At 47.4% G+C, this 27,900-nt stretch overlaps 1 protein-coding gene and 1 non-coding gene across 7 annotated transcripts in view; one reads left to right on the top strand and one right to left on the bottom strand.

Moving 5' to 3' along the window:
* Positions 1 to 9,709, top strand: part of NTF3 (neurotrophin 3) — a 66,086-nt gene extending 56,377 nt beyond the window's left edge. For all 6 annotated transcript variants that reach the window (XM_012455918.2, XM_012455919.3, XM_012455917.2 and 3 more), the window contains exon 2: positions 8,603 to 9,709. In XM_012455918.2, the coding sequence (XP_012311341.1) occupies positions 8,603 to 9,397 (795 nt within the window). In that variant the 3' untranslated portion in view covers positions 9,398 to 9,709. The remainder of the gene's footprint in view (positions 1 to 8,602) is intronic.
* A 14,752-nt stretch (positions 9,710 to 24,461) lies between these two features.
* On the bottom strand, positions 24,462 to 24,624 carry LOC135275561 (U1 spliceosomal RNA). The gene has a single exon (XR_010343180.1). It is a non-coding gene; the product is annotated as a U1 spliceosomal RNA (small nuclear RNA).
* Positions 24,625 to 27,900: the final 3,276 nt, after the last annotated feature.

The raw sequence follows: 27,900 nt of genomic DNA, 5'->3' as shown, positions 1-27,900 counted from the left end.
ATACTAGTGTGCTGCTTGCTACCCAGTTCACTGCAATGAAGTGGCAGGTGCCTTAGACTCTGGAGTGAATTGGGAGGTATTCTGCAATATCAGCTAAGAGTTAGGGCTGTGGGATCACAGAGACAGGGGTTTGTTCTCTGGCTCTACCTCTCAATTGATGTGTAATCTTGAGAAAAATTACTTAATTCTTCTGAGCCTCAGTTTCCTCTCCTGAAAAGTGGGGGTTAATAATCGTGTCCACAAGGATTAATTGAGATCATCCATGTGAAGTGTTCCACACAGTCTAGCATATGGTGAGTCTCAATAAATGTGAGCTGTTATTACAAGCTATTATTATGACTTGTGTCTGTGATTAAAGACAGCCTGGGGTTCAGAGTGTTTGTGCCAAAATTGCTTTCAGAGGACAGGCTCTGGGTTGGTTTTTTAGTCTTGCCCAGCTGCCCAGAAAGAGTCACTAGAGTGTTTGGGGTTGGAGTCATAGTGTTTATTAAGTGCCTACCACACACTCCAGTTTTGATGGGAGATTGGTTTTCTTCCTGTGCTCACATTTCCACATCACTAGATGAGTGGGTGAGAAGAGACTCAGAAAAGCACCAGACACGTTTCTTCTGCCTCAGTTTCCTAGTCCATAAAAGTATTCAAGTGCATGATAGCAGCCACAGGGAACAGAGGGGAGATACACCTGGAAAAGACAGTCCCAGCTGTCAGTCTTCAGACACCATCATTTTCTGGAGAAGGGATCCAGACCAGACCACCAATCAATACAGCCACAGACCACCAGTCAATATACTTCATCCCTGTGAAAGGTCATTGGCTGTGTGGCAGCAGGGAGGCATGAGGGGCCATATTCGTCACAGGCCTGATGGCCAAGTCTAGAGGAGTCAGCCCGCCATCTGACCACACTTTCTGCAACCAAGTCTTCCAGGGACCAATGGGTTGATCCCGGACTTGCTGCTATGGTTGAGGCACATAAAAAAGATTTGGCCATTGCCAAGCCAGCTGTGGTGTTGGTTTGGAAGAGGCAATCAGAGTAAGGATTGAACAGAAGGCATGCTTTGGGATTTCCCTTAGCCTCCAACCCTCAAGAGGAATCCACCTTCTGTATTCTGCCATCTTGAGACTCGTGCTTATCTGGGTAGATAAAATAAATATTTCCATCATCATCATCGTCATCATCATCATTAATTATAATTATTGAAAATCAATTACTGAGCAGCCTCTACCTTGTAATGATATTACTACAGTTGTGTAGCATTTTGCAGACAATGTATACCCTTGACCATAAACCCAACTCAAACATGCGGCATAAATTTAAAACAAAATCATTGACTTGGGGCAGCTATTCCCCGAGGCTGAAGTTATTCTTTAATACCAGCTGTACCTGCAGCTGTCTATGTGGCTGAAGCAGCTTCCCCTTGTGTGTTTTCATACTTAGAGAATGGAGTAACCCAGACACAGAAAACGATACCAAAATTGGAATGTTTCTGAACATTAAATGACTCAATCATTTGAAAATAGTTTATAATTTTTCAAAATTTGAAAATAGTTTGACTAGAGCCCATCTTCACTTCAAGTAGTTACGTGGGGTGTGTGTGTGTGTGTGTGTGTGTGTGTGTGTGTGAGCACAGGCGCATAAACCCATACATGCACACCTGTATGCATAGTGGTGGATAAGTATGAATTACCAAAACAAATACTACTAAATGCAAGATAACACCATGATGGCCAGTAGCTGGATTAACTCAGATGTTCTCTGCGGATCCTTCCTGGTTCACCCTTCTTCCGTGAAATGGGAGTTTGCGTTATGCAAAGGATAAAGTAAACCTGAGTTTCCTAGGCTTGGGTCGGCATACCAAGCCCCTTTAAGATCTCTCTTTGCCAAGATGGGGCTAAGCCAGAGGGCTCCTCGGCCTGGGGAATAACTGTCCTACCTTTCTCCTGGAGCGGCTGGTGCACACTTCGTGACATGTGCCATGCCTTCCATCTTACCCTCCTCTCCTCGAAGCCAGAGGAGGGTATGCTTTGAACAATGTGAAATTCTTCTTCTAACAGCTGTGCAAAGGAAGCTCACAGCTTTCTACCTCCATCTCGGTGCACTGAGCTTTCTTTTGGGATATAGCCTCCTTGTCTATATCTTTCTTGTTCAAGGGTCCCTGTTCCTCACTTTCTGGCCTTCAGAAGGACCAGTTTCAGTACTTCCTTTCTGAGGGAGGCGAGTCAACCTTCTGAGGTTCTCTGTCTTATTTTATTTCATCCTAGAGTCTGCCTTTGCTGTTGACTATGTGCCTTGTCTCATTTCTGCTGAGAAGCCAGCATGTCCTGAAAATTGAGGGCCTTGTCCTATTTCACATCTTGGGCCGAGGATTGACTGTGTGTGTCACTCAGTTTCAGAACCCTGAGTTTTAAGTGCTAAGTTTTAAGGAGAGGAACAACAGTAGAATCAGGGATCTTAAAGAACAGGATAAGAATCCGTTTCCCTGCCCCTTCTCTCACCTGGTTTGACACTACATAGATACAGACCTGCCCCGAGTTTGGGGATTGTCCAATGAGGGCTCACCAAATACCAACAGAGAGAGTAGCTGTTTTTCCTCTAGATCACTGATTGCTTCTGGTTTTCCGTGACTTTAGAGAGTGCACATCAGCATGTTTTGGGGACCATCTCTGGTCTGCTTTCTGATCTTGGCTCTGTTCCTCAATTTATGTCTTTTTTGCGCTCCATAAGACAGGGAGTTTCATGATTGCCACCACTCGAGAGGTGTGCTAAAGTGAATGAGGTGGAGGACACAGCTAGCAGGGAAGAAGGTGCCGTGGAAACCCACACAGCTTTACTCATGTGAGCTCATTTCTCATTTACTCCTTGTAGCAATTCCAAGTCGCCCCCTCCCTTCATCCCTTTCCAAGCATTTCCCTGCCTTGTTGGTTTTGGATCCATCACGCCCCCGGTGAGTTAACCTACATGTTTTAGTTTGAATCTAATCATGCTATTTCCAGGTTGCCAACCCCCACGGGTGCTTCAGCCTAATTGGTCTGTCCTCACTGGTGTCTGCAGCACCTTCCCTCTGAGCGTCATCTGTGCATTTTAATTAATCTGCCACTTTTTCCTCCCTCCTGCTTCCGGATCATTAATAAAGAGATTAAGCAAAACCAGACCAATCCCCAGCGGAGGCTCCACCAGGATCTCTCTCTCCCAGTTCCCAGCCTTGTCATGGGTCAGAACATCTTCATGCGGCCCCATTGACTAATTTGGAGGCCTCAAGACCTATGTTCAGAACAAAACCAGTGTGAAGTAATTACGCAATTAAGATTTGGGGGACAAGGATAGCCAGTCCTTTATATATGGCCTTAGTTTAATATTTTCACCACATTCCTTTCCCCTTTGTCATTCTACTTTAAATCTATCACTTCCCACCTCTCTCCCTTTCCACTCCCTGAACAAGACATTAGGGTTACTGGCAGGATGTGTTCTTCTGAGTCTGTAGCATTAGTCAGAGACCGTGTCATAGCAGAAGAAATTCTCCAAAGAATCAGGCCCTTCTGGACACAGCTGGCCAGTGTCCTCTTTGACCCCAGCCAGAGAACGCATTTGCCTCCAGAGGATATGGCTGTACCAGAAATAATGAAGTCTCTTGAATTTGCATATTAAAGATTTGGCAAATTAAAAACCGCTTTCACTTCTGCTCTCATGACTCCTCTCTGAGGAAAGCTAAAACAGAGCCTTTCTGCTTTCTTTGTAAGTCGCCCAGATTCCAGTGCTGGTCTCAACCCCAGGATGTGAGATGGTGCACTGAGTGTTCTGTCCACTACAGCAGGGCCTCTGCAGGCACAGGTGATCTACACTGGAGAGCATCAGGCCCAGGAGGGACTAGGGTGGGGGAACTGGATTGTGTTTACTTTCGTGAGGGATGCTTTCATAGGGAATATGGGGAGGAGGATTTAGGAGTGATGGCCTCAAATCTCTGCAAACTCTGCTTAGAGCTGAGGCTTCTTGGGGAAGGGCACAGCCTGCTGACAGCAGCCATCCTGGCTCCAGGCTTGGAGCTTGGACTTCCCCTGGAAGTAAACTCTCTAGAATGTTTGAGAGCAGGGATAGACAGAGAGGCAGCAAAGTGTCATCACTAATAACACGAGCTCTAGATACAGAAAGTGCAAATCCTGGCTCTGTTGCTTGTTAGCTAGTCGTGGAACCCCTTTGTGCCTCAGTTTCCCCATCTAAATGGGAAATATAATAGTACTTTCTTCAGGATGGTTGTTGCCAGGATTTAAGATTTATGTAAGCCGGCACCTGGCACTTTGCATTTTTATTCTTGGTGATCTCACCTCTAAGCAGTCTAAAAATTTGCTCCATATATGTGCAACAAGAGGGGTCTTTAGGTACATGGTCAGGAGGTGCTCCTGTGTGGGAAAGCTGGTCCTGGAGAGGTGAATTGGAACCTGAAGGCTGCAGCCCCATCGCTGCATGTGGCAGGGCAGACGCAGGTTGCTGGGGGCTCAGATCCTGTGCCACTCTCTACCCCGGCTTCCTCTTCCATGTCAGCTGCTTCTCGAATACCCCCAAACCCTCTGTGTATGCTGTAAACTGAGCCAAAAAGGAGGAATCAGAAATTGCTCTCTTTTGAGTATTTTGAGGGATGGTGAAACCTTGTAGGAATGTTGCTCCAGGGACTGAGAAAACACCATATGTGGGAAAGCATTTCTAAGTGAGGAAAATCGCACATGCACGTCGGTCAGGATCTTGGAAAACTCCGAGCAGGGGAAATGGGCACTGGGGAGAGTGTAGAAAGGGGGTTTACTGAGGTCTTTAACAGGTCTTTTTCTAATTATAGCCAAGAAGAGCCTGGGGACCGTGGCCGACTTCAGAGCCAGGGCCTGTATTTTCTTTGGGAAAAGAAGGCAGAGTTGATTGGCTTCCAAAGCCAGGCTTGGCAAAAGCCCATACAGGCCCTCCAGCCAGTAAGCAGTGCCTTGGGTAGGTCTCGATCATAGCAGGCACTCATTCAGTAAATAGACATCAAAACTCTGCAGCGTGTCTAGCCCTGTGCTGGGCATCAAGGATGTGTGGATGGAAAGGACATGGTCCCTGTCGTCAAAGAGGAGACACACTAACAATAATAGCACAATATAACAATTGCTTAAATGGGGCTCTGTGCAGATGGCAGTGACCACTAGAGAAAGAGCAGAGACATCCCCCTAAGTAGAAAAACTCACTGCTGTACCTTGCCTGGGTCGAGCTGGCACTGCCTCCCTGTTTCCATTACCCGCTCCTGGGAACTGTCTCACTGGGGACTCCCACCCCGGATATGGAGTGAGAAATGAAGGTACTGGTGATCAAAAAGTGACTAGAGATCAGAATCCATCTATTCTTGCCCCCAGCGTATTCAGAAACACCGCCTCTCCCTTGCCCGTGGTTGCTTTCGTCATTTGTCTGTTCCCTGGGCTTCCAGTTCATGATACTCTTTTCTTCTCCCACAACCAGTATAAGTGGGCTGAGATCCGAGCACTTGGACACCATGGCATTGGCGGAAAGCATTGCAGAGACCGTGTTGGTACAGATTACTGTGAGCCAGATGCAGAGGAGGGAGCTCTCCAGACGCTTGGCCCCTCGCACGTGTGCATCAAGGGCAGATGTGCCCCATCTCCTGTGGCCACAGGCCATTCAGGTTCATGTTCTATAACATGTCTAGTGTGCTCACTCTGTGCCTGACACTATGCTAGGTGCTTCCATGTGGATTTCATTATTTACCCCTCACAATAACATTGATGGTGCACAAGCCATGTGGTTTTTGTTGAGCCTGCAAACCAAACATCCCCCGTCACTCTCTGCCATTGTTTAGCAGTCTGACCTTAGACAGCTCACTTCACCACCACTGCAGGCCTCAGTTCCCTTATCTGTATAAACAAGGAGGTTGTCTAAGGTCCTCTCCAGCTACAAACCTCTGTGTTTTGGGGCGTTCTGTTAGCAAAATTCTTGGACTTGCTCTCTACGAAAAAAGCTAAAAGTGGATTATTAAAATGGAGTCCACAGGAAGCCTGCAGGGTTTTAAGAAAGTCTTCTGAAGCATTTAGAAACACTCACCAGCCTGCAGATGACTTACTCCCACCACTTATTACAAAGGATCACGGCAAGTAAGAAAGAAATGGCCAGGTCCTGGGAGAGCAGGCTGGGTTGCAAGGAGACAGCAGGTGCTGCTGTTGGGATCTTGGCGGAGCGTTGCAGAAAAGTCAGCTTTGGTACCAGGCACTGAAAAATGGGTGAAATTTCAACTGCAGGGGCAGTGCACGTGGATCGTGATTCAAGTGGCAGTGAGTAGTGAATAGGGTTGGAGCAAGGGGCCTGTGAGCCCAATCATCACACGACAGAAAAGGGAGGTGAGGGCCGGCGTACAGGGAACACCTCTCACTTCCCTGAGGGTCTCTCCTTTTCTTTAAACTGCATTTAGGTTTTCCTCATCTATAAGATGAAGGAATAAGATTAGATGGTCTCTTTATATGGCTTGTCTACTTCTAATACACTTCGGTTCCATATTCCAGCTGTCACCCTTAAAGACTCTTACTTTTTCGTCCTCAATCCATCAGCATCAGGCAGCATTCTCCCTCTCAGCTCGCCCTGGTCGTTACCTCACTGATCTGTACCTTGACTCTTATTTTACCTGGGACTTCGCCTCACTAACCATACTTGATTTATTTCCTTAAGAGTGGATACCCTGTGTATTCTTAGCTTACAGTGGCTGAGCTTTTGGGAGATTTAATACATTGTTTTTCAATAGGCTGTCAGTCCTAAATGATTTTATTGCAGCTGTATTCTTTTTGGGGGGGAGGGGAGTGTAATCCTAGCTGCATGTATGCCATATTTTTTGTATAGTTCAAGTTGCACTTTGCTGGGCCTGTAATATTGAAGGAAATGTCACTTGTATGCAGAATAGGAGGGAGATTCCTTATCCTATGGGAACTATTTTCCTAGGATAGTAGAGTTCCTTAGAGTCATCTCTAAGGGTGAGCGGCAAAGCTAGAATCCCTCTCTTGGCTTTGACCTTGAAGGAATCGGTTGTCCCAAAGACTAGTTCCCATTGGAAAAAAGACAGCCTCCTTATCACAGTGGCAGGAGGAGGCAGTGTGAGCAGAGTGCCTCACCGTCGTTGGCCTCTAGGGACAAGCCAGCCAGCGGTATCTCAGACAAGCTGGGAAAGAGGCTCTCTGTGAGTCCTGGGAGCGAGTTAGCACTGGCAGGCTCAGACGTGGCTGTTGGTTAGCAGGACTGCTTTTCTGCTTCTTGTGTCGGCTTTGTTTATCTCCTCTCTATCTTCCCTCTGGACTTAGTAAAGCCTTTCCAAAAATACCAAAACTGAACCAGGGGAAGAGTTTTTATTTTCCATGTTTAGACAGAACTTTAAAGAGGAAATGATGTACCCCCTGGGAGCCAGTGAGGTGGTAGCGACGGTAATTAAGGAGTGAATATCTCAAGGCGGTGGACGAATCAGGTACAAGTTAGGGTCGCTAGCCCAGTGACCCTCTCCATCAGGAGCATCTCCTTCCAGTGCTAAACCTTGGAAGATCTGGTCTTTGCTCTAGTGAGGGAGAGACTAGCAATGAAGGTGTCTCAAGATCAGCACTGTAATTCCACCAGGACTCAGCAGGAGCCCAATGTTGAGCTTCTACTATGGCAACAGAATGAGAGCGCTGATGGGTTGAAATGCCATTTAAACAAGGTAATAGTAGAATTGGAAGAAGCATAACCACTAAAAGGAACCTGTTGTAGCAGAAATGTTAGAAATCTAAAGGGGGAAAGTGAATCAACAATGACTCTTCTATTCTGGGCAAGTCCAGTCCATTTATTCGAGGTGGTTATTCTGCATCTCTGTCTTCTGCAAGTAGTGCTGTGGCCGGGCTGTGTTTTGTGGAGAGGGTCCCCGGGAGTGCAGCAGATCAGCTGGTGATGCGTGTCCATCAGAGAGCTCAGCAGAGCACCCTGGAACGCAGGCCCTCTCACAGAGTGGGTAGTGGCCCCATGTGTTCATTTCCAAGGGCAGGAGAACAGACCGCTCCAGCTGTGGCCTGGCCGGGCATGACCCCACCTCGGACACCGTAATATGGGGGCAACTGAACCAGTCCTCAGTCAGTGCGTTCCAGGGGCTGCAGCTAGGGAGCAGTCGAACTCTTTCTTGAGACAATTTCAAGGCCACCGCTGCTGCTGCTGCTGCTGCTGAAGGGAAGTTACTCCATGGTTACAATTCTCAGGTTTGAAGTTTTCATGCTTTGCCAAGGTAGTGAATGATACGTCTTTACAGGCTCAGGGGATGTTTAAAGAAGCGGTAGGACATCATCCGCCCACAGCAGAGCCTGCAGGATAAAGCAGACCTGGGATGTAAATGCAATCCATGCAAAGAGCAGAGTCAGCAGACCTAGAGTGCATTCTGCAGCATTTCCTGGGGGTGGGGGAAAGAAATCGCCTCTTCAGAATGTCCAGAGGGGAGCTGCGTTGCTCACCTGGGGGGCGGTACCCTCTCTCGTGCCCTCACAGGGATACTCAGCCTCAGGTAGCTGGTGTCAGAATAACACAGACTCAGCTGCCACAGGCCTGCTCTTAACACCTGTGTTTCCTTTTCAGATCTTACAGGTGAACAAGGTGATGTCCATCTTGTTTTATGTGATATTCCTCGCTTATCTCCGTGGCATCCAAGGTAACAACATGGATCAAAGGAGTTTGCCGGAAGACTCGCTCAATTCCCTAATTATTAAGCTGATCCAGGCAGATATTTTGAAAAACAAGCTCTCCAAGCAGGTGGTGGACGTTAAGGAAAATTACCAGGGCACCCTGCCGAAAGCAGAGGCCCCCCGAGAGCCGGAGCGGGGAGAGCCCACCAAGTCAGAATTCCAGCCAGTGATTGCAATGGACACCGAGCTGCTGCGGCAGCAGAGACGCTACAACTCACCGCGGGTCCTGCTGAGCGAGAGCACCCCCTTGGAGCCCCCGCCCTTGTATCTCATGGAGGATTACGTGGGCAACCCCGTGGTGGCGAACAGAACATCACGGCGGAAACGGTACGCAGAGCATAAGAGTCACCGAGGGGAGTACTCGGTATGTGACAGTGAGAGTCTGTGGGTGACCGACAAGTCGTCGGCCATCGACATTCGGGGACACCAGGTCACGGTGCTGGGGGAGATCAAAACGGGCAACTCTCCCGTCAAACAATATTTTTATGAAACGCGATGTAAGGAAGCCAGGCCAGTCAAAAACGGTTGCAGGGGCATTGATGATAAACACTGGAACTCTCAGTGCAAAACGTCCCAAACCTATGTCCGAGCACTGACTTCAGAAAACAACAAACTCGTGGGCTGGCGGTGGATACGGATAGACACGTCCTGTGTGTGTGCCTTGTCGAGAAAAATCGGAAGAACATGAATTGGCATCTCTCCCCATATATAAATTATTACTTTAAATTATATGATATGCATGTAGCATATAAATGTTTATATTGTTTTTATATATTATAAGTTGACCTTTATTTATTAAACTTCAGCAACCCTACAGTATATAAGCTTTTTTTCTCAATAAAATCAGTGTGCTTGCCTTCCCTCAGGCCTCTCCCATCTGTTAAAACTTGTTTTGTGATCTGGCTCTCAGGAGTCACTCTGTAAAATCTGTGTACACCAGTATTTTGCATTCAGTATTGTCAAGGCCATGACTGTCATTTTAGTAAACTTGTTAAAATCAGATGATGTCAGAGTTGTGTATAAACACAGTTATATCCCTCTTCTGGTACATTTAATGTTGGGTTAATTAATTAAAAGAACTGTTCTGGCCTCCACTGAAAATGATACCCTGTAGCTCTGGCCAGCAAGTTCTATATCAAATTCTCTGCTGTTAGCTTAGAAAATTAGAATTATGATTTGCTCCGATGTTCTGGTCCTGGAACAATAACAACAACCCTGGCAATTCTCGTTTTGGAAGTTTCTTTGCAGCACATTTGTTGTTTTGGGGTTTGGGGTTGTTTAAGGGTGATTTTTTTTTTGGCTTTGGTTTTTGTTTTGTATTTTGCAAGTGGTTTTCATCTTAGGCACACAGGAATTTTTTTAAAAAACTATTTGTAACAGAATAATTGCATGATTACCCAGAAGCAAACTGAAATGGATCGTGAATAATCTATACATACAGGATAAATTAACCTATGACTGACTCTCAGCCTGTGGCCACCACCCCCCCTCATCTGACAGCTCCTTCTAGAAGTGTGAGCAGAGTTGGAAAGTGTTCAGGCTTTGGAGTCAGATACGGGTTCAAGTTCCAGCTCCTCCCCTGTGAGCTTGTCTGGGTTTTAGAGACTCTCTGAGCCTGCGCTTCCTAGGGTCAGAGCCAAACGGGGGTCCTTGCCTATGTCCCAGGAATCCTGAAGAGTCAGTTTACAACCCCTGAAACTTTCTGGCATGGAGCAGGTGCTTAAGAATGCTAGTCCTTCACCCATTCCCTCCCATCCCTCCAAGATGTAAACTGCCCAAATGGAAGGGACCTTCTTGGTGCCTTCTGAGTTCATGACAAGCAAGGGGTTGCTGTGGTGATGGCCTCACCTGTCATGCCCAGGCAGGACTGAGGAGACACCAGGGATGTCCATCCAGGAGTTTGTCGATGCCCATTTCACACTGGGAAGCAGCTCATCCTCTTGGGGCTGGAACATAAGGGCGCTCCTCTCCCCTCTTGGTGGAGATACAGGGTGTCTGCTAATCCAGCACTGCCCTGTTGCCCTGTCCCCTGCCCAACCTGGATTGCCCAGCCTTCATCAGGGCCACGTGTGCTCTTACCTCAAGCAGCCTATGCACCGGCATCTCCTTAGCACACACCTGTACGGAATATGTCCTTTATGGGACATGAACTTTTGAAATAGACTCAGTAAATAGCAGTGGGCTTAGTCAGGAACATCGTCACACTGCACTTGATCCTGGATGCCGAAAATATGTGGGCAGGAAATAAGGAATTGGCCACGTGCCCATCATGGGCCAGGCATGTTCAAACCCTGCCACCATTAACTGTCACAAATCCTTTGAGGGAGCCATCATCATCTCCAGTTTACAGGCGAGGGAACTGAGGCTGGTGGGTTCAACTTGCCCATGGTCATTTAGTAAGTGGCAGTGTGAAGACTGAAATCTGTGTGGCAACGATGGCACAGTCTTGACCCCTCGACACTAGTCTCTGCCTCTCCCATGTAGCAGCATCACATTTCAGAGCAGGTGTTATAGACAGGAAAAGCACAGCCTTCTGCATGAGAACCTTTTATCCTGTTGTTTCACTGAGCCTTCATCAAGAACACAATAACCCAGCTGATAGGACAAGGAGAGGCTTACGATTGGCCCAAGCCTAGTTATCAGGGGCTCATCATTTCAAAGTGACCGTTTTTCTGGGTTTCTAGTAAGTCCTCCACCCCTAAAACAGCAGGCTGAGGGACACTGCAGCTGGGGGGCGTCTACAGAGCTTGAGTCCCAGTTGTTTAGCCCTCACTGCAGGAGCAAGACAGGAACATAAAGAAGGAATTTTATGGTCCTGGTTAACAGTGGATTCTGGAAAGTTGGAGAAACCTGTTGAGGAGTTGCCGCAAAGGCTACCGCACCTGCCTATCATAGGGTCTTCCTTTCGATCCTCAGGCCTACAGTTGAGGAGACTTAAGGTCCTCTTCTGGAACTTCTGAACGGTAGAGGGTGGTCTGGTTGATGAGGGAGATGGGCTTCAGTAACAGGGACCCCAGACCCCAGCCTTGCCAGGCACTGACCCGAAAGACTTGTAGGACTGAGTCTTGAGCTCTGCCTGGAATGCAAGGAGTTTGCTAGCTTGTCCAGAACAAGTCTGGAGGAGCATGCTTCTGGGCAGGTGCAGCTCTGAGAAGAGACCTGGGGATGAGACAAATATTCCCAAAAGGAACTCTGGGCTACAGGCCATCTGACAGGTCAGCCTCTCCAATTCAGAGGGGCAGAGTAATGCAGCATTACCCAGTTCCATCTCAGTAACTATTCAGATGCTACCAGAATCAACGTGTTAGCTTTGGACCCAGGGCAGAGCCTTTCGAGGTGGATAGAAGGCCTATTTCTATCCAATGTACACATTTGTCATTGGGCTTGGTTGAAGGTTAAACCCATCTCTGAGATAAGAGGGGCTTGGAGGGCTAGTATCTGGCTCCTGGGAAACTCTACTCTCTATCTTCCCTTATTGCTTAGTTTCTTGTAGGGGCTTTGTTAAGCAGAGGTGTATTGCAATGTGACAAACTTGAGTGCACAGGAGAAAATGGTCTGTGGGCCAACTTTATTGAGAATAGCTGCATGACCTTGAATAACTCCCTAGTCCCAATCGGGGCTTTCAGCATCATGAGATTCTATTGCAGAGAGGGGCAGAGTCCAGACGGATAATCTTCACTTCCTTAATGAATTCTATGGTGAGAAGCTCTGTTCCCCGCTGATGGGACTCCTTTCTGCCACATGTGAGTCTCTAAAATTCTCCCCACTTACAGACTGTGACCTTGAGCTTGTTACTTGATCTCTCTGAGCCTTTGTCTACTTGTCTGTAAAATGGGGATAGTGCCTACTTCATAAGATTCTTTGGCAATCTAATAGAATCATCCTTTTCCTGGCAGGTTAGAAGCCTCCTTCAGTGATGATAATGATAATGGTGATGATGATGAGCTTTTGCAGGGTTTGCAGGACCCCTCAATCTGGAATTTTGGTGGGAATTTCCAAGCTCTGTGGTGGAGGATTAGTCATGACTAACATGTATTAATCATGGACCTTAAGGGAGGTGGACCTTAGGATAGCATTTGTCCATTTCCTTTCTGCTGGTCTCTTCAACCAAACCACTGGCCCGGTCTTAGTGACAAGGCGTTTAATCCATGGTTGACATACCAGGGAACCCTTCCAAGCAGTGAAACTTAATTTTTTGCTAGAAGTTCTGCCTGCGTACTTCTCTGAAGCGTGTGTGTGTGAGCGTGAGTGTGAGTGTGAGTGTGCATGAATGTACACTTTGTTTCCTCCTTGCGAATTACAGCACGGCTTTGCTCTTGTATTTCCTGTCTCTCAGCCTCTGTCTCTCTCTCATGTTCAACAATGCTTCCTCTAGGCTGGTGCTGGTGTTTTAGGGTTTGGTATTTCTGAGGACTTTTCTGTTGCTGTTCCCTTTCCTGTGTTGTGTATGAGCACGTGTGTGTTTATCTGTGCTTTACAGTTCATTTAGTCAATGTAAAAATCCTCCACTGAGGCTTGGAGAAGCCATCTGCATTTATTTTATCGCTTTTGAACATGTGTTCAGGAATGAAGGCTGTGTAGTCGGTTTATGGCTACCTGGAGATTTGTCTGGCTTCACCAGAAAGATGCACTCCCTGCCCAGGCTTCAAACGCTGAAGGTCCCGGGTGCACAAAGCCAATGCCAGGTCCCCGGCGAAGCTTGGCTTTGCCTCGCTGAGCTCCCGCTCTGCTCAGCTGCAGCATAGGCTCTGCCTCAGTGAGGGTGCTCTGAAGCCTGGGGGAGCGGCCAACTGTCCACAACAAACACCCCACCCCCCACAACCCTGGCCCGAGGGCCCCGCGCAGGCTCTGTTCCACAACCAGGACCAGCCGCAACCCCTGAAGATGGATTCAACTGGAACCATCTCAAGCCTAACCTTCTTTCTCAAAGTCCCCACACCCAAATCTAAGGAGACTCAAACTCCTTACACGTGCCCTGCTCACATTATAGTGGGCAAGTCGGCTTCTCAAAAAGCACACTTGTTTCATAGCAAGCTGAGATGCAGACGCCTCTGTGCTGACACAGCCCCCTGGCTTTCTGTTAGGTTCAGATGGAGATTGACCCAGCTTGAATGAGCAGAGCCGCAGAACAGGTTAGAAGCGCTCTGAGGGACTATGGGTTTGTTTCCTACAATCCTTGGACTCTGTTTGGTGGCAGGGTATATGGCAGGCCAATGAAACAAGCACGGATGTGCCTGTTGTAGGGGCCAGGGATGGGAGGAGCAAGGAAGTGTGCAGAAGGTGAAAAGTCCAAGGATGTCAAAAGCCTTTTCTGCTAGGAAACAGCTACCACCAGTAAGTTGGGCTGGGTTGAATTGTTGCAGAGTTTAGTAACGACATTGCCAGGTAAATTATAGAAATCTCTGTGGCAAGAAAACTTAAGCATTTATTGGGAAATTGTGAAACACGGCCTAATGAGTTTGATGATTTTCATGTGAGACATATGAATGGGTGGGCATGCATGCGTGTGCATGTGCATGGCTGCTTTGATATCTTAACCACGGAGGCATTGCATTTTTTTAAGGAAAGGTAATGCCTGCAAAAGAATGCTCCTGAACACAAGGTTAACCTCTAGGAGATTGCACTGGTGGCCAGCTGGGGAGCATATGGAAAATGAACATTCTTGGGGCTTGAAAACAGGCTGATGGGTGGAGGATTTATAGACAGAAAAGGCATCCAGCAGACTCCAAGCAGCCAAAACAGAAGGAGCTGGGTTTGTGGGCTCTCTGATTTGGTGGAAAAGCATTCAAAGCTGGTGCTGGGATTAGGGGTGGAGATGAGATCAGACCAAGGAATAAATAATAATAAGCATTCTCATTGGTGGCTGCTTCCTCCAAGTTAGATACTGTATACACATCTCCATGGCTACATAGTGACAACCCCGGTAGTTTTACCCTTGTGTGCCATTGAAGACTTTGGGCTGAGGACTTCGGCCTGACGTTGTACAGCTGGTAAGAGGAAATGCACAGATAGGAACCCAGGAGGTCTATATGGCTTGGCAGCACATGCTTTTAACTGTGTGAGTAAGACGGCAGTGGAGAGGATGCTAAGTGCTTCAGGGGGCCCTGACAGCTGAATTGCAATGGGGTAAAGGGAGTGAGGAGAGTGGCATGCACTTGGCACACAGGGAGAAATAATAGGATCAGTGCAGCAGGGATGCCAACAATTGCTCCACCTAAGGGAGACGTCAGACTCGTCGGTAACTGGCTTACTACAGCAGACCTTTTCAGTAGGTTGGGGAGGAGGAGTGGGTCTGTTACCCCAAACCCTTCATTCCCCACCCAACAACTGAAGAAACTGTGCCATGGAGAAGGTGGTTGTGCTTCTGCCTAAAGTATAAGGATCAGCGCATCTGGAATATCACTTGAGGCTTTTGAGATATAAGAGATAGAAGACAGAAATTTCAAATTTGGACAAGATCTTTGAGATCCAGTAATCTATCCTTTCTTACAAGGCAGATTTCTACTTTTATTCATTGATACGTTTTAAACAATTGTCAAATCCCCACTAGGCATCATGCTTTCTTCTCAACTCTGTGGGCTTGGCACATGAGAAGCCAACCCTCCTGGAGGAGCAATGAGTAGAAAACACGGGGCCTTAAGGTATAAACGCTTAGACAACTCCCACAGCCTGTTGATAAGCACTTCCTCACCAGGCAGCTTGCTCTAATCTGAAACAGCTCTTACTATATGATAGAAAACCCCTTCCAATGTTAAAGCCAAATCTACAGGCAAAATAGTTATAACTAGGCTGTCAACCTAAGGTCAACTAACTAAACGCTCAGCTGGGACAGTCAAGGAAAGCCTCCATGAGGAGGTGACCTCCCAGCTGCCTATTAATGGATGAGCAGAAATTTGGTAGGGAAAGAGAGAGAGAACATTCTAGACAGGAATAGCCTGGGGGAAAAGTGAAGAGTGGGGAAAGGGCCTAACATATGCAGAGAAAAGTAAAAAAATGTTTGGGGTAATGAGGACTTCAGGACTGTGAAAAGGGGGAAGTTGAGACCACGTAATTCAAGGATGAAGGGAACAGCTATGAAGTTGGATTTAATTGTCTGGGAGCTCCTAAATTGAGTTTGCCTGAGAATCACCTGGAGGGCTTGTTCAAACTGCTTGCTGGGCCCCATCACCTGAGTTTCTGATTCAGGGTCTGGGGTGGGGCCAGAGAATTTGCATTTCTAATAAGTCCCCAGGGATACTGCAGCTGCTACACACTTGGAGAATCACTGATTTATTAAGCAGTGAGGATTCAACAAGGGTTTTTCTGCATTTTTTAAGAAGACAATTTTGGTGGCAGTATAACTGATGGATGGACTGGGGACAGACCGATCAGATTGATCACAAGTGAAGGCCTAGACATAGAGGAGGCAATAGGAGTGGGGAGATATATCGGATTAGAAAAGCATCTTTGAGACGCGGTCAACAAGACTGGGTAACCAACTGGATGTGGAAAGCGAAAGAGGAAGGCATTAGGAAGATGACTATAGCACCTCCTGGGGCATGATGACAGCAAGAAGACAGCAAGACAGTGGATTGGCATACAGGAACTATGGGTACTGGGTTTGAAGTTCTCAGAGGACATCAAAGTAATGGTATCCAATAGACAGCTGGTTATTAAGATAGAAGCATGATTGAAATTATGAAAAAAAGTACCTCTTCTTCATTTGGAAATAATCCAGCATAGATGAGCCTCTCCATGTACAAATGGTTCTAGTCTAAGCTCCGTGGAAGCCCAAATCATAAGCTCGTCAGTGAATCAGGGTATCGGAATCTGGACTCCCAATGATCTATGGTTCCAGCCTCCATTTCTGAAGGGTTATGTGCTCACCTACTTGATCCCTTTGGAAGCTGGAAAAAAAAAGGCATGAAAATTGCTGAGGAGAAAAAAAATGACCATTCTGAGGCTCGTGCCATCTGCATCTTCATATAAGTGTCACAGCATGGCTGTAGGCCTTAGCAGCCAGCTTCAGACACCACCATCAGAGACATTTCAGGTAATATTTTAAAGGAAAAAGCCAGCTACTGTGAAGCTGAGATCTAAAGATTCTTGTCAACAAAAGAACTTATTGTGGTTCTATTGTCTGGGCTAGGACTTTTCTCAGTTGTTAACTTGACTCCTTGAAAGTCTCTTGGTCTGTTAGGAAAAAAGATTTCTCTTTCTTAAGAAAGCTCTGAAAGTGGGCAAACACCTTTCTGCTGCAGAGCTTTTGGGCATGAGTTCCTTCTGCCTTGAATGCTCTTCTTTTCTGCTAGGCTCTGTATATCTGATTCCCACCTGCTCAGCCTTCCTTTTTCTTGGGGGACCTTTCCTGAGGCCTCCTCCTGAGTTACTTATGGTCGACCCTTCCTCATGATTTATATGGTCCTATCACATAACACAACTGAAATTACAGCTGTGGGATTATTTGTATCATTCTTGTTTGCTCTGTTGCCCCATTCGGCTGTCATCTCCATGAGTCACTAAGTCATGCTGATTTTAGTCAGAACTTTATCCCAAATGCTGAGCACAATGCCTGTGCCATCAGTAGGCATTCAGTAATATTTGTTGGACAAATGAGTGAATGAATCCCCTTCATAAACGGGGATTACAACAGGAAGAAGGACTTGGGTCAAGCCCCAGGGAGAATGGATTAGCGAGGAGGGAGGCTGGTTGCTGTTTACTTATTTAGACCTCCATGGGGAGTCAGGGCCGGCGAGAGGCTCAGTAGTGTAGGATCATAATGTCTGTTCTAGTCCAAAGATTGGTGGCCCCATTATTCCATTGGCGAAAAGCTGGGGAAAGGACTCAAACTGAAAGAAAACTTTCAAGTGTAGTTAAGGGAAACAACACACAAGGTCATGAACCAGGACTGTGCTGATAGTTCTTAGACTAAGAACGTGATGTCTTGATTGAGCAGTCATTCATCCACTCAGCCACGCATTCACTCAACTAATTTGTATCGAAACCTACTAGGCACCAGCCCTCTTCACAGGTATTGATTAGTACAATGGCAAACATGGGCAGACGAGCTCATGCCTTAATAGAGTTTACCTTGTAGAGGGTATGACAGGAAAAAAAAAGAAACAAGCAAATGTGTAGATTAAATGATTCAGGTGGTAACTGCCTAGAAGAAATACAATACAGTAAAAGTGTAGAGAATGAGTAGAGGGGCTGGGGGAGGGCGGTGCTGCTGGTGCATGTTGTATATTTTCATGGTTAAAATGCTTGCTCCTGTGAAATTTGAGGCATGAAATGTCAGTATGCCTAAGGGAAGTCAAACACATTTCCATAAACTCTGAGCAATTAATGGCTGTAATTAAAGCAGAGGATCTTTAGCCAAAAATCAAAAGCCAAGCTTTGTCAATAGTGCACACAGGGCCCAATCCACAAACTATTTCTCCTGTTCGTCAGCACTAAGCAACGCTTTTTATCGGAGACCTTAGACATTACACCACATTCTCCCCATAACAGAGGCGGGCAGTACGCAGAGTTTTGCTTCTGTCTCTCCAGAGACTTTTCACCCTGTCAAACCTGTTTCACTCCAGAGGAAAAAGATGCAGTTATTCTGTCTTAAAGTCAGGGGTGGGCCCTCTGGTTCCCCTCCAGATGCTGAAAGGCCTAGGGGTTTGGGGGGCGGGGTAGGGGAGCAGGCAATGGGCAGGGCCACTCCCTCTGAATTCCAGTGCCTCTGGCTCTTGCTGGCAACTCCCCAACAAGGAGAGGTTGGGGAGGTTTGCCCAACCCAGGGCTGGGTTTCTGTCTCTGGCACCCCGAGGGAACTTTCTTTTAATCTTAGGCATGCATCAAGAAATACCCCTGGGACTTTTCTTGGAACTATAATTGAGTCATTTGTACTCTACGACCCTCCATCAGTTTTTCTTCTTTAAAAGAGGGTATAAAAACATTTCTAATTCAACAAAATGTATCCTGGGAGCTCACGCAGGCTACCTTAACAATGAGTGGCAAGGATGAGAGCTTTGCGATTGTACAGAAGGGGAGTCAAGTTTTGGATGTGCTCTGAGAATTCCCCCAAAAGGCCACGAGAACCACCTCCAAACCCAACCTACTAAACCAGCTTGTTCAGAGAGGTTAGGGAACCCAGCCAAGGTCACACAGCTTCCATGGGGGCAGAGCTGGAATGAGAACCAGATCTTCTGTCCTCCAGTCCAGAACTCCCTCTTCTCCTAGATTAAGAACATCATGTCTTGATTGAGCAGTCATTCATCCACTCAGCCACGCCTTCATTCAACCAATTTGTATCGAAACCTACTATGCACCAGCCCTCTCCACAGGTATGGATTAGTACAATGACACACTGCCATACGAGACACCTTTTACACAAAACTACAGGAGTGCGTGATGTGAGGTGTTTAGACACCTACCCTGGGCCAGCAGAAGAGCTCGTGCAAGTGCCCTGCAGACCTCCCCTGGCATCTGCTCTGCCAGCACGTGCCTCTACATTCCCAGGGACTTCTCAGAAACCTGGATTTGTGCACATGGAAGGTTTAATTCATGGCTATCAGACCCTCAACCTCTGGAGGATGTTGCATTGTTAATCCATGGAGTAAACATATTGTGATGTTTGTGATGCAGTGGCCAAAGTTAGGCAGACCTAGGTTTGAACCCTAATCCCACCACTGATAATCATGTGACCTGGGGCAAGTTCCTGGGTTTCATTCCTTCTCAAGTTCACTATGAAATGGGGCTAATGATAATACCTACCTCCAGGGGTGATAGCGACATTGTAGCTAGAACAAGTGGCCCGGACACCAGCAGACCGAGGTAGGCTACAGCAGGTCCTGGGGCGCCCCCTCTGGCCCTTCAGTGAGAACTGGATCATAAGGAATTCCTGAGGTCTCCAGGGGAAGGGCCAGGGCAGCCAGGTAGCAGGAGATCACTTAAGGGTTCGGGATAGCAATGATCGCTAACTGGCCCACCTTCCAGCCAGTCTACCTACCACACTCGGGGGTTGTCAGGATGGAGGACAAACACATAAGGCCATCGGTATAATGCTTGGCATCTAGGAAGTGCTCATTAACATTGGCTTCCCCACACTGAGAGACAGGGCCTGTGCCTGATGCCCCCAGAGGAGGAAATCCTATGGCCCGCTGGCCCCACTGTACAGACATATGCAATACATTACTGCTCATGACACCTCCACTTCTAGGGAACTTTCTTGGCTTCTTGCCTAAATTCGTTATATTGTAGCCCAAGTCAGTTCTAGTGCTATTGACTTTTAAGTCCAGGCTAAAGCTGGAACTTTTCTTAAATCCTTGCCAAAAAAACCTCTGCTCCAAAAGTATCATACCCACTGGATGGGAAGGAGGTTGTGAAGCAGAGGACTATTGATTTCTTTGGGTTTCATTTGCAACATCTCCCTTGTGTCCTCCTGGTGCTCTGGCAGATAGTGGCCTCAGCAGGCTGCAGGCCTGCCCTTACCACTGGGCACCTTCACATGCTTTCCGTTCTGTCCTTTCAGTTCAGCTTCACGTGGGCCCAGTCTGTGCCAGCCCCTGGTGAAGACTAGGTGAGCTGATTGCCACTGGACTCTTGTAATTTGCCGACAGCCCACAGACCCCATCAGCCACTGCAGGATAGCAAGAGCTGGCAGAAATGTCATGTAGACAAGCAGGAGCCTGGTGCCCAGCCAGTGCCAAGGATGTGCATCCTAGAACCTCAGTCCCACTGCATGACCTCACATCAGTCAAGCATCATCTCTGGGCTATATCCATTTCCTTCTTCCTGGGCACCAGCTCTGTGTCAGACCTTCTCACCCTTCCCCTTAGGCATACAGATGGCAGCCCAGTCTCCCAGAGAAAGAGACACAAATAGTTGTAATACAATGTGATTGGTGTTTTAATTGCTTTCAGGAAGGTATGCTCTTAGGGCACAGATAAGGGATTCTTTGCTTCACCTAAGGAGGGCAGGGGAGGGGAAGTCTTCCTGGAGCTGATGATGTCTGCAAGGAAACCAGAGGAGGAAATTCCAGATACTGCAAAGTAAAAGGGAGCTGACAAATATGTTTATATTGTTGGAACTTAAAGAGTGAAGACAGCAAGAGTCAGCACAGAGGCCCATGTGTCAGGCTAGAGAGCTTGGACTTAGTCCTGCCAAAGAGGGGAAGCCGGGGCCATGCAGGAGTGACACCGGAGAGTCGCCTTTCATAGACAGGTCACCATAGGCCCCAGTGACTTGTCTGTCAAGAGGGCTCTGAGCCTCCTCTCTCCACCCTCTGGTGTGCTGTATCATCTGTACTTGCTGCTTGCCCGTGGCCACACCACTCCAGGTCTGCTGAAGGCAAACCTCAGGGTCCTCTGTGACATCTCCTCCGGAGAATGGACATGTTCAAAGTCAGATGGCAGGGAAAGAGCTGGACAGGCATGCTGCTGCATTGAAAGGCAAGTCTGGAGAAGGTGGGGCAGCCTCATCGCTCCTCTCCCTCTTCTGCGTGAGACGCATCGCTCAGAACCACCCTGAGCATTCACTCTTCCCCTTGCCTTGATGGAAGGACCAGATCTGGTCCCTGCCCTTTCTGGTCTCTTGCAGCTGGAAATCCAGATGCTGGATCTTGGTCCCAGGATAATTGAGCTGTTCACATTGCTTCCTCTCCCTCTGATCCTGTCATGCTTCCTCCTGAACTTTTGACACAAACCCTGCTTCGCGTCAGGGTGACTGTCAACCCCCATGAAGTAAGTATCCTCGGGGTGGTTCTTGTGGCCTCACTCAGCCTCCAAGCCCCACAGGCCCTGTTCCAGGACAGCAACCATAATTGGCAACCACACAGCAATTCCTAGGGAGGCTGGTAAGACAGAACAGGGCTGCTGGCCTTAGGAGCACAAGGTTCCTTGCTGCCCTCTGTGTGCCTTTGTGTTGCACACCTGGTGCTGCTGGAGGCAGGATCTCATCCATCCTGCAGGAGGCTCCGGCATAGCTGGCTTTTCTCTCTCCAGATCCAGCTTTTTAAAGGAGCTGAATGAGAACATTCCCACACAGGGATATTCATCAAAGACCACTTTTATCAGGCCCCACCCCAATGCTTTCGGGAGTTCCCCACTGTGTACATACAGTCCCGGCTTCCTGGCTGGGCATTTGGGGTCCTTGACAAAGTAGCCCTAACCTCTTTTCTGGCTGATTCTCCCTCACTGACGCCGAGAGCACCCCCACCCCTGCCTTTCTTCCTATTTCCCACACCTGATTCACACACCCTCACTTCCAAGCCTCCGTGTGGGCTGTTCCCCATCCTCATGCCTCCAGGGATCTTTTTCTGACCACAATCTTTATCCCACACAACCGCTTCTTCTTACTGTGACTCAAAAGTGATGCATACCTATCAAAGCCTGAGTTTTGAATGAATGACTTTCCTCCCTTGACAGATAAGGATGCTGGACTTCAGGGAGAGTTGGTAACTTGCCCGAAGCCACATTTGGGAAACAAGAGCTGGCATTCAAATCCACGCACTCCAGCTTCAGTGCTCGACTCTCAGAGTGCTCTCGCTCTCCATAAAGAGCACATTTCCTTTTCCTCAGTAGATGGAGGGAGTGCTGGATGACACGTGGGCAGTGCTCCCTGACTCTTGCCTGCATGTCTCCCCACACACTCTTCCTCTTCCTGCTCATCCTCCCTTTCTCTGAAGGGAAAGCAGTCTTCTAGGGATAACTTGCGCTGTAACTGGAAGTTGGATCAATTCCTCCCTCAGGACCAGCTATATAGTTTGCAGGGCCCAAAATGCAAATGCAGGCAGAGATCCCTCATTCATAAATGATGGAGAATTTCAAAATGGTGGCAGCAAATGTTAAACCCCAAGCTCAGCGTTCTTCTACACACAGCACCCAGCGGGGCCGTCCAGGTCCCACACCTATGAAGTGGACCCACCCCTTCCCGGGGCTTCCCCACCTGCACTCACCACCCCTGGCTTTCCTCGTGAAGTCCCAGGGTCAGCAGTGCCTGGCACACAGTAGGCCCCTAATAACATGTGTAGAATTGGAAAGATTTCTTGTAGGCAAGAGATTGTAAACTTCAGAATAGGTGATTTTAAGAACAAAAGAGATACCCATGTATCTAGCCCTAAATTTTCTGGTGCTTGAAACAAGCAAACAAAAACTGTGGACTCCTCTTTCTTAAAAAATACTAGATTGGATACTGTGATGAGCTGAAATCGCGTCCCTCCAAAATCAGTATGTTGGAGCCTTCCCCGGACTACTCAGAATGTGACTGTATTTGGAGGCAGAGTCTTTAAAGAAGTCATTAAAATGAGATTGTAAGAGTGGGCCCTAATCCAATGATTCATGTCTTTATAATAAATAAGAGATTAGGACAGAGACAAACACAGAGAGACAACGATGTGGTGACACACGGAGAAGACGCCATCTGCAAGCCAAGGAGCCTAGAACAGAGCCTTCCCTGAGGACCCTTAGAAACCAGCCCTGCCAACACCTTCATCTCAGACTGCAGCCTCCAGAACTGTGAGACAATAAATTCCTGTTGTTTAAGCTCCCAGTCCACAGGGCTTTGTTAAGGCAGCCCCAGCAAACCAGTAGAAATACCTAGAGATGAAATAAATCACAACCAGTTACAAACCTCAAAAGCTGATAGATACCACCGAAAAGTCTGGAAATAAGGAAGAATAACATGATATTCATAGTTGCATTAACTTCCTGGCATACCTCTATCGTATTTTACTTCCCATATTTTTGGCTGAATAATCTTCGTATGTGACAATACTTTTATAATATTCTTTTCCACAGAGAGAATAGAAAGATAATTCAACTTCTCTTGTAACATGGTTGATCGTATTTTTTTTCGATATGGAAAAGACTGACATTCACAACTTAGCAGTAACATCATGTACATCTTGAGAATTGTTACCAAATTTGGAAAAACCTCTATCAAGTTTCTTTCATAGATTGGCTGACAAATGTCAGGACATTGTCATTATCTGTTAATGCAGTGATTAATTTTAAATGCTCTTTGAATTGCCAATACTCATTAACCAGTCAGTCACCAATGTCTGTACTGTAGCGTTATGCTATCCTGGTCAATGTTCAAATTTTATGTTGAGTCAGCAAAAGAAGGAAATCTTTTTTCCAATGTAAGCATATGATTCATTCCTTTCCTTTAATTGAATTATATTGTAATTCAAGAGCCTACTTATTACTTCCATTGGAAATGTATCATAACAATTGGAAACGTATGTCTTCCTCTTAATGAATTAATACTTTTAGTGTGAGCTGAGATTTTTTGTTGCAATTTGTTGCTTCATATGAGAATAATTTTAACCTTACTTCCACAGAACTGTTTAAACCACATAATAACCATGTGAACACATTGCTAGGATGCCTTGTGGCCTTTGGAAGGGCAGGAGTAAGTGAGGAATCCTAAGACTGAAGCTCCATTAGCTTTGTGGCAAGTCTACCCTGGTCAAGGTTGGAGGTGGGGCTCAGAAGAACTGAACCAACAGATACTTCCAGCCATACACACACTTGTCCCAGCCAGCAACACCAGTCTTCAGACCCATGGTCTCAGGCTGCAGCAAAGTTCTGAGAATAAGGTGAAATTATCCACATTTTCTATGTTTGTATGTAGAGAAAGAGAGAAACAACTTCCTCAGCCCAAGATGAAGTTGTCTCTGGGCAACTGGCCATCTGGTTCACCAAAACAAGATTTCCTGTGATTTTGTGTGTAAGGTGTTTTTGTTTTTGCTTTTGTTTAAAAAAAAAAAAAAAAACACGAAAAGCCAGGAGAAAGCGCGAACGGAGTCCTCCACTACCACAGATTATGCGGTCAAGTTTCCCACATTTGGGAAATCGCAGTTGTCAGCACATCCGGAGTGCAATGGATAAGCCCCGCCCTGGGAAAACCACCTTCGTGATCATGGTATCTCCCCTGCCAGGTAAGTACAGGTGTTTTTGTTTGTCTTTTCAGCACTTTGGTTCTAAAGGGTTTATTTTCTCTTATCCATTCCCCACAGAACCTCTGCATTCTGGGATGGAATGCCAGCTGACGGAATCCTTAGAAGTGGGTGAGAGGAATCCCACTGGGCCCCCAGCACGGTCTGGGGCCTTCATGGGCTTGGCAGTGGTTAAGAGTGTGGGCACCAGAACCAAAGAGCTGGGCTCTAACCCTGACGCCCTCCTACCCTAGTCCCGGGACACGCTCACCCCTCCGTTCTTCCCATTCTTCATCAGCAAAATAGAGGAAAAGTGATGAGCGGCACATGGGAGTGGTGAATCGAGTTGTTGCAGTTCAAGCGCTTGCACAGGGCCTAGCGCTTCCTAACTGCTCACTACACGAAAGTGAACATATTTATTCAGGGTTTGATGCAGAGAACTGGAGGAAACTGGGAGGGGAAAAGGGCCCTGTCCTTATGCCAGGAACTCCTCCCCTCCCTTCTCCTCCAGGCCTCACTGGGAGCTGCACCCTCTGCTCCTCTGGCCTGGGGAACAGCCATGTGTCTTGACTCCTGTTTCCCATCAGAGAGGGTTTCCTCTGGCTCCAATTCCTTCCTGGCTGAGTGTACGAGGAGGCTTTACCAGCCTCAAAGGTCAGCTAGCAAATACCTAGCGAGTATCTAGACAGACCCTGGCTGCAATTCCTAGGCCTTCCCTGCTAAATCTGGCAAAATGTGCCCTGGGGTGTGCCAAATGTCAACCACAAGAAGGACAGGTCACACTGCTTCTTCTGAGAAGCCTCTCTAGATTTCACTGCCCTGCCTTGAACTCTGCCCATACCCTGTGTCTCCTCTAACCCTGGGCTCAGCTTGTCCAAAAGCTGTTCCTACTACCATGGCTAGTGTGTTTCTCGAATTGTGAGCCAAAAGCAAATGTTCAAAAGCACAACCAGAGATTTACATGGTATAGGGGTGTATTTTCCCAGAAATCTAAAAAAAGATTGTAAAATCATAATTATACCCACATTTTATCCATAATTTTTGCAATATACTAACCATGTTTTGAACATATTCATTCATTTCCACTACAATTCAACATGCATTCACTCAACAGGTATTTGTTGAGCACCTTCTAGGCACCAGACAGCATTCCAGGTATTCAGAATATATCCTTCGTGGACTGCACAATCTAATAACAGAAGGAGATGGATAATGAAAAGTTCACACCATGAATGTTAGATGGTGATAAGTGCTATGGGGAGGAAAAGAAGGGAGAAAAACGCAGAGCTGAAGAGAGGAGATCCAGAATGCCAGTGGAGGGTGGAGCGCAGACTGCAACTTAAAACAAGAGGATCGGGGAAAGCCTCACTGATACACTAAGATTTGAGCAATGGCTTGGAAAGGAAGTGAGGGAGTGAGCCATGTGGAAATCAAGGAAAGGGTGTTCTGGGTACAGGGCCCTAAGGCGGGAACGTGCCTGGCATGCATTTGAACACAATCAGCTTAATTCTGGTGAGCATCTGATTGTGGCTTCTTTGGTCTTCCTTGGGTGTGCCTAAGGACTCCTATCTTTGTCTCATTTATATTAAGTTCATGAGATCTGTGCTTTCTACTCCAGCTTACCACTCATCTTTATAAAACAGTAGGGACAAAATTAAATGAAATTTAACCGCACAAACTCTGTGCTGGAGACGCCGGGTGCCTGATGACGCGGAACCATTGGCTGGCACGCTGCGCCCCCACGTGGAAGCTTACAAGGTTTGGCCCCCTAGGCATGGAAGTTCCAATCTGGACCCTGGAAAGCAGTCCAGGGGTATCAGGCTTAGTGCCCAAATGCACGTGCTGTGCAAAAGGGGGACTTATGAAGTCAAGGACTTTGTGCTGTGTTAGAGAAGAGCCCGAGGGCAGGGTCAGTGGTGCAGTTCTGATGGGGATGTGGACCACACCCTCTCACTTTCCTGCCTGAGCCAGTGAGGAACAAGAGAGCAAACAGTTTACCCAGGCAGCTGTGTGCATGGGACTGGGTGTCTGGGGTTCTGGGAGGGTGTTATGCTGCATGGCCCTTGACACAGATATGCACTTGCATGCCCTTGGCAAAGGTGTTCTGCTCACTGGAGGTGTATGTCTTTCCCCTCCATGACTGTGTTCTGGGCAAGGATCTCCTGAGGCACCCATGCTGCAGTTCCCAGAGGGTTAAGGAAGGCTGTGGGACATGTGGGCGTCTGGGCTGGTGAGCCTGGGAATTGGGGAGGGGGTGTCTGTGAAGGGAAGCCAGCCCACCCCAGTCATAAATGCCATACTCTTAGGGACACGCAGGAGTATTTTATTGTTTCATTGAAAACTGAGCCCCCAGTGCAGCTGTTCTGCCCATGAATTCCAGGGGGCAGGGACGGTGTGGGCAGGAGAATGAGGGGAGGCCAGAGGGAAGTGGGGACAGGGCCCGCTTGTCAAGTCTATGAGATCTTGTTACTGGGGTTTGGGGGAAATTGGATGCGATTCCAGGGTTCAAATCTCTCGCCCCACACACCAGGGCGCTGGCTCCACTTAAGGCCATCGAGACAAAAGGGCCTGCGTGTTTATTCCCCTGTCAGCCCAGCAAATAGTTTCTGAGCCAACTCTGACAGTCTGTTTTCAAATAGGAAGAAGCGTTTTTTAAAAAAATCTCTTTGTTTGGAGAGCAAAACCTGCTATGTGTTAGAGGTGACAAGTGAGGCTGTGCTGCAGACAAGACCCCCTCCTGGGTTGCCTCAGAGGGGCTCTGGCACTAGCTGCTCCATCAGCCTAGAATGCACCTCCTCAGGTTACACCTGGCCATCGCCTCCCTGTCTTTCCACTTGCAACTTTAAGGGTCACCTCTCCAAGGATGCCTTCTCTGACCACCCACCGTAGTCACCCGGGCACTCCGTCATTGTCCTGCTGTAACCCCTTCCAGGCAGTTCTCTTCGCCTGGTATTTTGGTGCTTGCTGATGGATTAGCTCTGCTCATGAAAATGCAAAATTCCTTGAGAGCAGGGTCTGTGTCTCTTCTTTTGGCTGCACTGTTACGTGCACAGAGAAGAGTGCCCAACGCAGAGGGTGCATTCAATACATATATTTTATTAGTTTGAATAAATGAATGATGTTTCAGACCTGGCGTGTGCATTTTCTTTAATGAAGAGATGGAGGAAGCATAGCATGATGGAGCAGAAGGGAGACTGGGGAGAAGGATCTGGACCAGAAAAAAAAAAAAGAAAGAATTCCAGTTTTCCTTCCCTCAAGGACAACCTGCCCATAGACAAAGCACCTTG

The sequence above is a fragment of the Aotus nancymaae genome, unplaced genomic scaffold, assembly GCF_030222135.1.
Source record: "Aotus nancymaae isolate 86718 unplaced genomic scaffold, 86718_ANA_hifiasm-v0.15.2.pri h1tg000016l, whole genome shotgun sequence".
Classification (NCBI taxonomy): domain Eukaryota; kingdom Metazoa; phylum Chordata; class Mammalia; order Primates; family Aotidae; genus Aotus; species Aotus nancymaae.
This window is presented reverse-complemented; position numbering and strand designations above follow the sequence as displayed.